Genomic DNA, 14,543 nt, shown 5'->3' on the forward strand with positions numbered 1-14,543 from the left:
TTATAGTCTTACTTAATTCATGCAAGCAACCTGTCCTTCCTTGTATCCTATTAACAACAATGCACCAGATCCATCGAAAGAGCACATGTGCGGTTACAATCAAGACACAGCAGCGCTTCCATTTTCTCTATTTTCAACCTCCTCCTATATGTTTCATGCAGAGACGGACAACACCCTGTGCTGACAATTTAAGTATTTCAGGTTACCTATAGTAAAGTAACTCACCATTGTCAGGCTCAGACTTTCTGTCATGCTCGGTATCAGTGAGAGAGAGGGCAGAGTTGGCACGGCTTGACAGGCAAGAGCTCTGCTCCGACTTCAGGCCTCGCATCCACATGTGCTGAAGGCCGTGGGCAGGGGAGGGATCTACTTCCGGCTCCGTGTCCACATCAGAGCCCACGCCTAGGGAGTAGCCACGGCCAGGGACATGAGCTGCGGGTCCAGAGCACAAAGCCTCTTCTTCCTCCTCCTCCTGGTGCTGTTGTTGTTGTTGTTGCTGTTGTTGCTGCTGCTGCTGCTGGTGGAGGTGGTAGTCTGGGCTCCTCATCTGCCCTGCCTTACAGAAATCTAAATCTGGAGGAGGTGGGAGGAAATTAAGAGAGAGGGGAAGAAATACCCATTGAATTTTTGTACGCATATTTATTCCTGTATGAGTATCTACATCTACATTTTACTTCAAATCTAAATTGACAGATACACATAAATCTGCCAAAGGCCTCTATCTGATTCAACCAAGATGATCAGGGTTTTTCTGTTTTTTTGGGGGGGGGGGTTCTCCCCTTTTCTCCCCAATTGTATCCAGCCAATCACCCCACTCTTCTGACTCATCCCGGTCACTGCTCCACCCCCTCTGCCAATCCAGGGAGGGCTGCAGACTACCACATGCCCCCTTCGATACATGTGGAGTCACCAGCCGCTTCTTTTCACCTGACAGTGAGGAGTTTCACCAGGGGGACGTAGCGTGTGGGAGGATCACGCTATTCCCCCCAGTTCCCCCTCATCCCCGAACTGGCGGACCCGACCGACCAGAGGAGGCCCTATTGCAGCGACCAGGACACATACCCACATCCGGCTTCCCACCCGCAAACACGGCCAATTGTGTCTGTAGGGACACCCGACCAAGCCGGAGGTAACACGGGGATTCGAACTGGCGATCCCCATGTTGGTAGGCAATGGAATAGACCGCCACACTACCCGGACACCCCTCAGGATGATCAAGGTTATTTTTTTAACTGTCAGGTGATTATTTGGCCAAAGAATAACAATCTACCACTAAGAGAGGCAGGCTATATATGAGCAGGCATTTATTAAAAGTTTCAGTGTACTCGTCTTACCTAAACATAAGCCTAGATTTTTCCTCTTTCTAGCTCTATACCATTTGCAGTGAAGATATATCCTGTTCGGACTGCATTATGTGTGTTCTTGAGGTAGAGATGTATTGAACCGCTGCTCAAACAGAGCACTGATCTCATCTATATTCTCCTTGGTGGGGGGAAGAGATCAGATAAAGATCAAACCTTATTAATATTGACTCAGACTGAGGGAATAATTGAGCCTTATATGCTTTCAGGTATTAGAACACCCTCCAATGCCAAGCATCAACCTGTTATCCGAGAACATCATATACACTACGCAGGTCCTCTGGTTACACTTTAATTCAATTCAATTCAATAGAGCTGTACTTTTTTATTCCCTAGAGGAATTTGAGTAAATTTTCTTCTTTGCCACCTATGTTAGCTGTTTTGACTTTATATTTTTAAGCGAACGTGATGGAACTGATGTAATCAGAGAAAAAATGCAATGCTGTACAATGCAGACAGTATTGTAGTCCGATATACCACAGGCCATGAAAGTCGGCTGCTTTAACAGTACTGTATACCGATGGAAAATGGAGTTGTTTGCCAGAACACTTAGTATGGCTACTATATGTGTTAAGGTTAGGTCATTTGAACAGAAACCGCAAGTGTTTTACGAAACGAAAGCCCCGGTTCTGTTGACCACTCCATTGACCAGTGATGTGACCTGCTGTGCCTGGCTGATGGGGTCAGGCCCTGCAGCAACTCACACAATGTTCTGCAGGAATTACACCCAACATGAGATTGGTCACCACTATCCACTAGACTTTTGCTAAAATTGGCTGCAAGGGTAGACTTGGAAAATAGATGAGCTTGTGTCTTTATGCATGCTAGTAGTAGTAGTAGTAGTAGTAGAATTAGATGAGTTTATGTGATTACATTGGATAAAAAAATCGACAGCTACGTTAGAAACGGTTACCACACACATTTTTGTGGAGAAAATGAATATTGCAAAGTGTTTTCAGCAATTATTCAAAAGAAAATCTAAATTTTTTAAGGTCTAAAAAAAACCCCATTTCCACAGCATTCATGTCAATGTACTCACCGCTAGTTAGTACAGAAAGTGACATTTCTGAATGCGCTGCACCCTTGAGCAATTCCACCAGAAGACTACTTGTCAAGTTTTATCGAGGAGATTACGGAGTTAAATAGGTGAATTTTACCATGACAAGCCTTTTAGATAGTCAAACATTTGAGCTTACAGCTCAGTTTTGACATCTCAAATTTACTTTTTCACATGCTGTAACTGATTAAGACATCTCTGCAGTACAGTAGCAAATATGCGCGATACCTCATCCATTATTTAGCGTAACAATTCCACATTCCTCGACTGGTTTTACGTTGTGATCTACCAAAACATGTATTTTAAAAGCCAAAATGCGTATTTAGATATATATACTAATGAATTGTGAGAAGGCAATTGTTAAAACAGATGCTCTACAGAAATTGGAATTTTCTTTGTAATAGATGAAACGTTAAAAAATTGCAATTTGTCTCCTCTTATAAGTTGTTACAGATCTGTCAGTGTCATTATTTATTCTGCTCGGAAATATCATTTACCTACTTATCTAGTTATTTGCATGGGTAACAAAATCTTATTTACAAGTTGGGGTTTACTATTATTTACGGGGATTATTTATTATTTATTTATTATCATCATTATTATCATCATTCCAGCTGTTTAAACCCATTTCTAACCCGACTAAAAATATCAACACCCCAGTTTCACTTCAATTATGTAGAAAAATATAATCTAACTCTAGTCCTGGAAAATTATGTAATTAATTCCAATGTGAAACGTGGTCACCATTATCTTAACAGTTTTCACATAAGGTTTCACTTAACTGATTATGGTTTATAACTACATGCCTATGTATGTATATTCAAACTCTGAACTGCCAAAAAAAAACAAAAAACGAAACTATTTTGATAGTACATTTTCAATATTACCACATGCTACCTACCATAAGTCATGTTGAAATAAAATTCCTTTGATAGGTCACAAAAGCATTAGAATAGCAAGGGCTCCAGTCTTGCTGTAGTATCTTAACTACATGAAACAAGCACACACACAGGATTTGTTTACTTGTATTATTGATGAAAACTTCGGGAACACAACACAGCACAGCACAGCCATCTCTCCCTCATCTCATTTTTAACATGTGCCTGCACATTGTTTTTAATGACAATAAATTGAATTGAATCTCAGCAGGCATTCATTATACAACAGAACTACATCCGGGGAAGGTTCTAGGTAGTAATGGGTAAACCAATTTACTGCTACTGCCACCTAGTGGACATACAGGTAAGTGGAGCTGGTATATTACACAAGTTACTACACTCCCCCACCCTTGGGCTAACAAAAGGTTTCTCCACAGGGATCAACAATACTAATAACGATGAAACAAAGTAGGCATGTGCCAAACGTGACCTCCAACTAGTGTAATGTGATTCAACAGAACTCATTTTAGTCAACATTTAACAGTCACTTTCGAGGAAACAATTGTTTTTTGTTATAACATGTTTTCAATACTACCTAGGAAGTTCAGGGTGGACTACCTGACTCCCCCTCTCTGACCCCTGAGGTTCAATCGCAGGTCGCTGTTCAACCTCCGGGTTCTCTGACAGTCTCGCAGGAGCTACTTCTGAACTGTGTTCCAGCTCCTCTGGAGGTTCCATAGGTTGGTCTGGAGATTGGCAGGACCCCGGGTGACGTGCTCACACCTGGTCAACGTGTCTCCTCATCCTCTGTCCACTGCCAAGAATCACTGTATAGGAAACAGGACCAGAAGACGACTCAACTACAGCTGGAATCCCTTTTGGTCCTAAGCTGTAACTCCTTGTGTATACGGCATCCCCGGGCACAAATCTTCTCAGCTTGGCCATTTTGTCATGATGTTCTTTCTATTTCAGCTATTTCTGTTGAATTTTCAACTTTAGGTCAGGTTTCAGTAGGTCAAACGCAGATCGCAGTCATCTGGACATCAACATTTCTGTAGGCGACAACGCTGTCATCGCCTGAGGGGTGATGCAGTAGCTGAACAAGAACCTGGAAACTCTGGCCTCGATGCTATCTCCTCTCATCTTTTTCATCCCCTCTTTAAAGGTCTGCACTGCTCGCTCCGCTAAACCGTTAGAGGAGGGGTGAAACGGCGCTGATGTGACATGCTGAATCCCATTCTGTGACATAAAATGGCGAATTCTGCACTTGTGAAGCAACTGCCGTTGTCAGACACTTACATCTGTGGCAATCCATGGACTGTGAAGCACTGCCGTAGCTTTTCAATTGTTGCATGTGTTGTAGAGCCATTCAGCGGATAAACCTCTAGCGACTTCAAATGTGCGTCGATTATCACCAAGAACATCTTGCCCAAGAATGGCCCTGTGTAGTCCACATGAATGCAAGACCATGGCAGCTCGGGCCATTCCCAGGGGTGCATTAGGTGGCGATTTTCTGTTTTGCTGGCATTCTACGCATATGTTGACCTCCTTTTCGATATCCTCGTCCATCCACGGCCACCACACGAGACATGCCCGGATGTGACTGATGGAGCATCTTCAACAGAACAGACCGCCCCTGCAGAGGAATCACTGTTCTGGCTCCCCACAGGATACACCCATCTCGCGTACTCAACTCCAGACAGCGGGTGTGATATGGCATGAGTTGAGGATCCTTTACCTCTGGCCAGCCATTCAAGACATAGCTGTGCACCAAGGACAGTGTGGCATCCCTTGCCGTCCACTTCCTGACTTGTGACATGTTCACCGGTACATCGTCCATATGACCCATCATCAGCACTTGATCCTGTAAACTGTCATCCTCGACCAGCCCTGGAACTGGGAGTCTACTGAGAGTATCAGTGTTACTATGATACTTGCCCGGCTTGTAGATTATCTGATACTCGTATGCTCGAAGTAGAACTGCCCATCTCTGAATTCTTGGGGAAACCATCTGGGGGACAGGCTTCATCTCATGGAATAAGGATAGTAAGGGCTTATGGTCAGTGGCGATTGTGATTCTACAACCATAGAGATATTTATGAAATCTCTGTATTCCAAAGATCACGGCCAGGTCCTAGACACAAACCCCAGTGGCTTTTCTGTGCCATCGGGCATCTTGTGCGAAAGCACTGCTCCCACCCCATACAATGAGGCATCGCATACTAGGATCAATTCTCTGTCCGCAGAGTAACGGACTAGCACACTTGCTGATTGGAGAAGCTCTTTTGACTTTTGGAAAGCTTCATCTTGCTTTGTAGTCCATGCCCATTTTTCATCTTTCAGAAGGAACTGGTGCATCGGCGCAAGCAGCGTAGAGAGGTTGGGAAGGAAACGGTTATAGTATTTAAGTAAACCAAGATACGCCTTGAGCTCTGTGACACTGGACGGGGACGGAGCTTCCACAATGGCTTTAACCTTCGACTCCATGGGATGCAAACCCTGCGCGTCTACTTATGTCCCAGATAGTACACCTCATTTTCCAGCAATTGACACTTGCTTCCTTTTAGCCGTAACCCAGCCTTCTCCAGCCTATTAAGTACTTCATTCAGGTTTTGCAGATATTCTTCTTTGCTAGCCCCGGTGACGAGAATGTCGTCTAAGTATACTGTGACCATGCGTATGCCCTGTAGAAGACCCTCCGTTGTTCTCTGAAACACGGCCGGCGCCGACGATACCCCAAAGGGTAGGCGGTTGTAAATTAAAAGGCCTTTGTGGGTATTCACCGTGAGGTACTTTTTAGACTCGTCATCCATGAGAATTTGAGCGTATGCATGGCTCATGTCTAATTTAGAAAATTGCTGCCCCCCCGCCCCCTCCCCCGACAAGGCCGTAAACAAATCTTCAATTCTCCGAATAGGATACTGCTCTAGCGAAGAGACACGACTGACAGTTAGTTTGTAGTCTCCACAGAGTCTAACTGAGCGATCCAGTTTCAAAATTGGAACCACGTGACACGCCCACTACGAGTGTTTGACTGGCGTAATGATCTGCTCTTTTAACAGTCTGTTGATCTCTGCTTCTACTTTGGGGCGCACTGCGAATGGAACAGATCGTGGGCAGAAGAATCTGGGCGTGGCGTCAGGTGCAACATGGATTGTGGCCTGAACCCCCTTTAAGGTCCCAAGCTCATCTTTAAAAACATCCTTGTGCTTTGCAAGCACCTGTTGCAATGTCAGCTCTTCTACTTTCATATGCTCAATTTCTCCCAAATTAAGGTTTATTTGCTCTAGCCAACCGCTACCCAGCAGACTTGGACCAGTACCACCCACTACATAGAGAGGTAAGATTTTCTGTTGGTTCTGGTATTGGACATTTACCTCTGCGACCCCTAATACCTTTATGCTTTCCCCTGTGTATGTCTTTAATTTAATTGCTGAGGGCTTTAATGGAGGCTTTTTTTGCATTTGTCCACTGCACCTTAAATTTTGTCTTTCATTAAAGTGACCCTACATCCAGTGTTCAGCTCAAATTCCACCATTTTCCCATTGATTTACACGTCCACTGTAAAGGCTTTCACGCTTGCGTGGCTACTTTGTACGTTGTGCATTAAAAACGCTTGTTCCGAGCCCTGATTCGTCTGAATCAACTGTGACATGATGTGAGCGGCTGCTGTGGCCTCTGCCCTGCGGATCGCTACGGTGCCTTTGATCTCTGTTCGTTTTAGCTTCACTGCGCTTTTTCTTGTTTCTACACGCCCGTGCAATGTGGCCTATCATTCCACACGAATAGCCTTTTTTAAATCGGCAATCCGACGGTGCAAGTTTGCCTTTGCAACGTGTTGTGTTGCTAAGGGACCACTCAAAGACACACGTCTGTTAGCATACGCTTCTTTACTTGAACAACCAACGTCACCCTCCTTCTTCCCTCTTACAGTCACTTACATCCTACCTTGTCCTCTAGCTCCCCCTACTGTCCTTCAAATGCATCAACTCAAGACATCACACAACGTTACGTCTTTCGTCTCATCCTCTGCGCTTGCGATCCCAGTAGCTCACTACTGTGTTCCCCTATTCTATTGCATGCCGCTTTCCCTTACAAATCTTGAGCATGTTTGTCGGCGGACTCCATGGCTATTGCTGTTTTAAGTGCGTCCTCAAATGTGAGACTGCTTTCCGACAATAGCCTCCTCTGAACGCGTTCGTTGTTTATTCCGCATACGAGCCGATCCCGGAGCATTTGTAAAAGCGTTTGTCCGTAATTGCAGTCTTGCGCTCATCTCCGTAGCTCCGCCACATACTCAGCAACAGACTCGTTGGGCTTTCTCGTGCGCGAATCAAATTTAAAGCGCTGTACGATTTTTCTGGGTTTTGGGTTAAAGCGGTCTTTCTCCAACTCTTGGAAAGTGTTTTCTCCTGGCTTATCAGGGCTTAGTAAATTGCGCATCAGACGATACGTTTGAGCACTGACAACACTTCTGAGAATTGACTTCTGTTTGGCTGCATCCTCTATTCCGTTTGCGATTAAGAAACGTTCCACAACCTCACAGTATTCTTCCCAAGTTTGAACATTTTGGTCAAACGCTCCCAGAGCTCCTATTGTCCCGGCCATTTTCAATAAAGTTAACTTTCGTTTCTTCCTCCCCCCTCGTTTTTCCAGGACAAAAAAACAATTCCTCACCCACACGTTCCTCTCGTATACGCAGCGCTGTCCGGCTCGAACCTCGTCGCCAAATATGTAGTATCTTGACTACAAGAAACAAGCACACACACAGGATCTGTTTACTTGTATATTGATGAAAACTTCGGGAGCACAGCACAGCCATCTCGGCAGGCATTCATTACACAACAGAACTACATCCGGGGAAGGTTCTAGGTAGTGATGGGTAATACAATCTACTGCTACTGCCACCTAGTGGACATACAGGTAAGTGGCTCTGGTTTATTACACAAGTTACTATGCTTGCCTCGAGGTTTTTCCGTTGCGACCAGGTGCCAAAATAGTGCTAAGGGCTTTTCCACTGCCAGGCGAATTGTACTTGCGAGGTGTCTGTTGTTAAAGGACATAAAGGTGAGGAAGGGTCCAGAGCAGATTTCAAATTGAAAATCTGGCCACATCCGTATGATATAGAACTTAAAAAGGAGCAAAACTAGAGTCTTTATTATCTACATAGTCCTTTGCTATGTTTAATGTTGTGTCAATGGTCTGTCTATATAGAGCAAGGACAGAAGGATATGCCTTCTTGGACGTTAAAATGCAGGTAGTCCCCGGGTTACGAATGCCCGATTTACGAATGCCCGTACTTACAATCCGACCTCGGTAAAGCTTATTGTAAAAAATCGAGTTACACACAATGGTTCATACTAACGCACGGACGGACTACTTTGCGCGACGCTCAAAACACTGCGCGTTTTAGGCGGTTCGTCGGCCCGAGAGAGAAAAACGCCACGCCGTCGTCGCCATTTTAAGTCGGATCGCGTTAAACGTTGTTGTGTGCGTTGTGTTTTGACTTAAATTTTACGTGCGTTTACCCTCGTAATCGTGGCTTCGAAGTGTAACTCTGATGCAAGTGATGGTGATGCATCGAAGAACAGGAGAACGATCGCGACTGAAATGAAAGTGGAAATAATAAAGCGTTCAGAGAGAGGCGAAACGATCTTATCTTTTCACTTACCCTGGGAGGCAGGTAAGGGAGGCAAGCCCCGAGCGGGCTCTCGTTTCTGGCGTCAAACGGCCAGCCTCTTGTTGTGACTCGCTCCCGGGACAGTGGCAGGTGGGGAGTTTGAAATGTAAGAAATGCTTCTTTAATGTTTTATATACCTATACACACACATTCTCTCTCTCGATTATAAATAACGTGCTGTAGTTAGATTTACTATTATTACTGTATTATTATATTTATGATGTTTACGGTCAAATATATACTATATACTAAGACAAATATTTGACTAATTGATGCTAGATGTGAACTGTACATAACTGTTCCGGCTTACACACAGATTCGATTTATGAACAGACTCAAAAACGGAACTCGTTCGTAATCTGGGGACTGCCTTTACCATGTGAGGATTTCAGACTTGGGGGTATTCCCTCCAAGCTATCAGAAACACGACATCCTAGCATTGTAGTTTGTTCTGTGTTTTTGAGGTAAAAGCTTCACAAATGTTGCACAACAGCACCAGAGCCTTTCTCATTAAGTCACTAATTAGCCTGCTATAGGTAACAAACTAGCACTTGGTCTCAACCTTGAATGTGTGACTGGTCATTTTAATACAATCTCTCTGATGGTGTTCTATTATACTGGTAGCCACAATGCTCAGTATGTGGTCAAAAGTAGACCGAAACAATAGTTTGGTACTGGTAACATGGACTACTGTAAGCTGTCAAACCCCACAAGGCTGACATGTGAGCAACCGACCATGTCAAATTATTCCGCATGCAGACTTTGCCAATTAAAGATTCCCATTCAGATTCTGCCTTTACAGATGAAAGTAAGGTCGACCTTTCACATACTGGACCATCTAAGTTATAATTGACTTTGGAACAAACATGACCAAATATTTACAAATGATAATAGTAAGGAGAGGAGTAAAGCGGTATCACAGATGTGATTGTGGTGACTATTGCCATATCATCGTTATGCATAAATCTTTAACTTAATTATTGAAACATCTTTTTAGGGGGGGGTTCCCCTCCTTTGTCTCCCTAATTGAATCCGGCCAATTACCCCACACTTCCGAGCCATCCCGGTCGCTGTTCCACCCCCTGTCAAGCTGGGGAGGGCTGCAGACTACCACATGCCTCCTCTGATACATGTGGAGTCACCAGCTGCTTCTTTTCACCTGACAGTGAGGAGTTTCGCCAGGGGGATGTAGCGTGTGGAAGGATCATAGCATTCCCCCCAATTCCCCCTCCCCCCTGAATAGGCACCCCGACCAACCAGAGGAGACGCTAGTGCAGCGACCAAGATAGATACTCACATCTGGCTTCCCACCCACAGACACGGCCAATTGTGTCTGTAGGGACGCCCAACCGAGCTGGAGGCAACACAGGGATTCGAACCGACGATCCCCATGTTGGTAGGCAATGGAATAGACCACTACGCTACCCAGATGCCCTTAAACATCTTTTAATGGGTGAAGTGTAATGTGTATTCATATTGATTAACACATTTAGTGAAAGTCTTTGGTTTCCCTGCACTTCATAATAGACTGTACTGTATAAGCTGTATATTGGAAATCAAATTCAGCTTTGTGGGCTGCATCAGCTGGCTATTGGCAGAGGGGTAACACAATACTGTTATTGCTTTAAAAAGTTGACTTTTGTGTCAAGAAAAAATATTTCTTTCCAGCACATACCCTGGTTACAGGGTGAGACAGAACTAGAAAAGAGGTTTGTGTTCACATTTTCATCCAATTTCCATTATTTGACAGCTCTCATCTTGGGGATGAAATACAAAGAGAAAAAGTGAAAAAAGCGGGCATATATTTACATTTTCTCATTTACCAGATGCTTTGGTCCATAGCGACTTAAAAGAGAGGCAGTGATTACAAGATACAGACAGGTGTCAAATTAAAGGAAAAACCAAAATAAAGTGTCTTAGTAAGGTGTTGGTCCACGAGGAGCCTCCAGAACAGCTTCAATGCTCCCTGTCATACATGCTACAACTCTCTGAACTCTACTGGAGAGATGGAACACCATTCTTCCAAACATATTCCCTCATTTGATGTTTTGATGATGGTAGTTGAGAGCGCTGTCTAACACATTGGTCCAAAATATCCCATAGGTGTTCACTTGGGGTGAGATCTGGTGACTGTGAAGGCCATAACATATGATGTACATAATTTTCATCCTCATCAAAACCATTCAGTGACCCCTCGTGCCCTGTGGATGGGGACTTTGTCATCCTGGAAGAGACTACTCCCATTAGGATAGAAATTTTTCATCATAGGATAAAGGTGATCACCCAGAATAACTGTGTATTGATTTGCAGTAGCCCTTCCCTCTAAGGGGACAAGTGGACCTAAACCATGCCAAGAAAATGCCCCCCACAGCATAACAGAGCCCCTGGACCCCGTCAATGTAAGGGTCGGTGATTCAGGTTGTCCTTTATCACCTGTCTGTAAATACTATTAATTTAGTCTGCTTTGGAATCCTGAATACTGCAGTCTCAAAACAAATAGAAAATGTATATATCTACTCATATATTTTCGTAATGTGTGTGTGTGTGTGTGTGTGTGTGTGTGTGTTTGTGTGGTGTTAGTGTAGATAGCGGGACCGAAAACTAAAGCACTTATGATCCTAATTCTTTTTGGAGGTGGTAGGTATTGTCTCAGAGAGTAAGGGAAAAATTCCAGAAAATTAAAATTATGCATAATTATGCATAAATGTGCAAAATATGCATTTTTCTAAAAATGGCTAAAACCCACTTTTCTCGGCATTTCAGATGATTCTGAGCATTTGGGGGGAGGGAGTTGGAGTGGGGGGGGGTTTAGGGGCAGAGGGAAGAAGCGGGTGGATAACCAAACCGCTACATTGTAGCGGGGTTCTTCTAGTATATATATATACACTCACCGGCCACTTTATTAGGCACACCTGTCCAACTGCTCATCAACGCAAATTTCTAATCAGCCAATCACATGGCAGCAACTCAATGTATTTAGGCATGTAGACATGGTCAAGACGATCTGCTGCAGTTCAAACCGAGCATCAGAATGGGGAAGAAAGGTGATTTAAGTGACTTTGAACGTGGCATGGTTGTTGGTGCCTGACGGGCTGGTCTGAGTATTTCAGAAACTGCTGATCTACTGGGATTTTCACACACAACCATCTCTAGGGTTTACAGAGAATGGTCCGAAAAAGAGAAAATATCCAGTGAGCGGCAGTTCTGTGGGCGAAAATGCCTTGTTGATGCCAGAGGTCAGAGGAAAATGGCCAGACTGGTTCGAGCTGATAGAAAGGCAACAGTAACTCAAATAACCACTCATTACAACCGAGGTATGCAGAAGAACATCTCTGAATGCACAACACGTCGAACCTTGAGGCAGATGGGCTACAGCAGCAGAAGACCACACCGGGTGCCACTCCTGTCAGCTAAGAACAGGAAACTGAGGCTACAATTCGCACAGGCTCACCAAAATTGGACAATAGAAGATTGGAAAAACGTTGCCTGGTCTGATGAGTCTCGATTTCTGCTGCGACATTCGGATGGTAGGGTCAGAATTTGGCGTCAACAACATGAAAGCATGGATCCATCCTGCCTTGTATCAACGGTTCAGGCTGGTGGTGGTGGTGTAATGGTGTGGGGGATATTTTCTTGGCACACTTTGGGCCCCTTAGTACCAATTGAGCATCGTGTCAACGCCACAGCCTACCTGAGTATTGTTGCTGACCATGTCCATCCCTTTATGACCACAGTGTTCCCATCTTCTGATGGCTACTTCCAGCAGGATAACACGCCATGTCATAAAGCAAGAATCATCTCAGACTGGTTTCTAGAACATGGCAATGAGTTCACTGTACTCAAATGGCCTCCACAGTCGCCAGATCTCAATCCAATAGAGCACCTTTGGGATGTGGTGGACCGGGAGATTCGCATCATGGATGTGCAGCCGACAAATCTGCAGCAACTGCGTGATGCTATCATGTCAATATGGACCAAACTCTCTGAGGAATGTTTCCAGTACCTTGTTGAATCTATGCCACGAAGGATTAAGGCAGTTCTGAAGGCAAAAGGGGGTCCAACCTGGTACTAGCAAGGTGTACCTAATAAAGTGGCCAGTGAGTGTATATACACACACACACACACACACACACACACACACACACACAGTGGTGCTTGAAAGTTTGTGAACCCTTTAGAATTTTCTATACTTACGCATAAATATGACCTAAAACATCATCAGATTTTCACACAAGCCCTAAAAGTAGATAAAGAGAATCCAACAAACAAGACAAAAATATTATACTTGGTAATTTATTTAGTGAGGAAAATGATCCAATATTACATAGTTGTGAGTGACAAAAGTATGTGAACCTTTGCTTTCAGTATCTGGCGTGACACCCCCCCTCCCTTGTGCAGCAATACCTGCAACTGAACATTTCTGGTAACTGTTGATCAGTCCTGCACATCAGCTTGGAGGAATTTTAACCCATTTCTTCATACAGAACAGCTTTAATTCTAGGATGTTGGTGGGTTTCCTCACATGAACTGCTCACTTCATGTCCTTCCACAACATTTTGATTGGATTAAGGTCAGGACTTTGACTTGGCCATTCCAAAACATTAACTTTATTCTTCTTTAACCATTCTTTGGTAGAATGACTTGTGTGCTTAGGGTCATTGTCTTGCTGCATGACCCATGTTCTCTTGAGATTCAGTTCACGGACAGATGTCCGGACATTTTCTTTAAGAATTCGCCGGTATAATTCAGAATTAATTGTTCCGTAAATGATGGCAAGCCATCCTGACCCAGATGCAGCAAAACAGGCCCAAACCATGATACAACCACCACCACCATGTGTCACAGATGAGATAAGGTTCTTATGCTGGAATGCAGTGTTTTCCTTTCTCCAAACAAAGTTCTGTTTTGGTCTCATCCGTCCACAAAAATTTTTTCCAATAGCCTTCAGGCTTGTCCACGTGATCTTTAGCAAACTGCAGATGGGCAGCAATGTTCTTTTTGGAGAGCAGTGGCTTTGTCTTTGCAACCCTGCCATGCACACCATTGTTGTTCAGTGTTCTCCTGATGGTGAACTCAATAACATTAACATTAGCCAATGTGAGAGAGGCCTTTAGTTGCTTAGAAGTTACTTTGGGTTCCTTTGTGACCTGGCCGACTACTACATGCCTTGCTCTTGGAGTGATCTTGGATGGTCGACCACTCCTGGGGAGGGTAACAATGGTCTTGAATTTCCTCCATTTGTACACAATCTGTCTGACTGTGGATTGGTGGAGTCTAAACTCTTTAGAGATGGTTTTGTAACCTTTTCCAGCCTGATGAGCATCAGCAAAGCTTTTTCTGAGGTCCTCAGAAATCTCCTCTGTTCTTGCCATGATACACTCCCACAAACATGTGTTGTGAAGATCAGACTTTGATAGATCCCTGTTCTTTAAATAGAACAGAGCGCCCACTCACACCTGATTGTCATCCCATTGATTGAAAACACCTGACTCTAATTTCACCTTCAAATTAACTGCTAATCCTAGAGGTTCACATACTTTTGCCACTCACAGATATGTAATATTGGA

The 14,543-nt window shown here is 44.1% G+C and overlaps 1 protein-coding gene across 1 annotated transcript in view; it reads right to left on the bottom strand.

Annotated features, from left to right (window-relative positions):
* tenm1 (teneurin transmembrane protein 1) overlaps positions 1-14,543 on the bottom strand; it is a 231,774-nt gene that overhangs the window by 181,552 nt on the left and 35,679 nt on the right. The window contains exons 3-4 of the mRNA XM_056289538.1: positions 12,102-12,125; positions 226-456 (exon numbers count right to left, since the gene is read on the bottom strand). Of these exons, the coding sequence (XP_056145513.1) occupies positions 226-456; positions 12,102-12,125 (255 nt within the window). The remainder of the gene's footprint in view (positions 1-225; positions 457-12,101; positions 12,126-14,543) is intronic.

This window comes from Lampris incognitus, chromosome 1 (genome assembly GCF_029633865.1).
Source record: "Lampris incognitus isolate fLamInc1 chromosome 1, fLamInc1.hap2, whole genome shotgun sequence".
In the NCBI taxonomy this organism is placed as follows: Eukaryota; Metazoa; Chordata; class Actinopteri; order Lampriformes; family Lampridae; genus Lampris; species Lampris incognitus.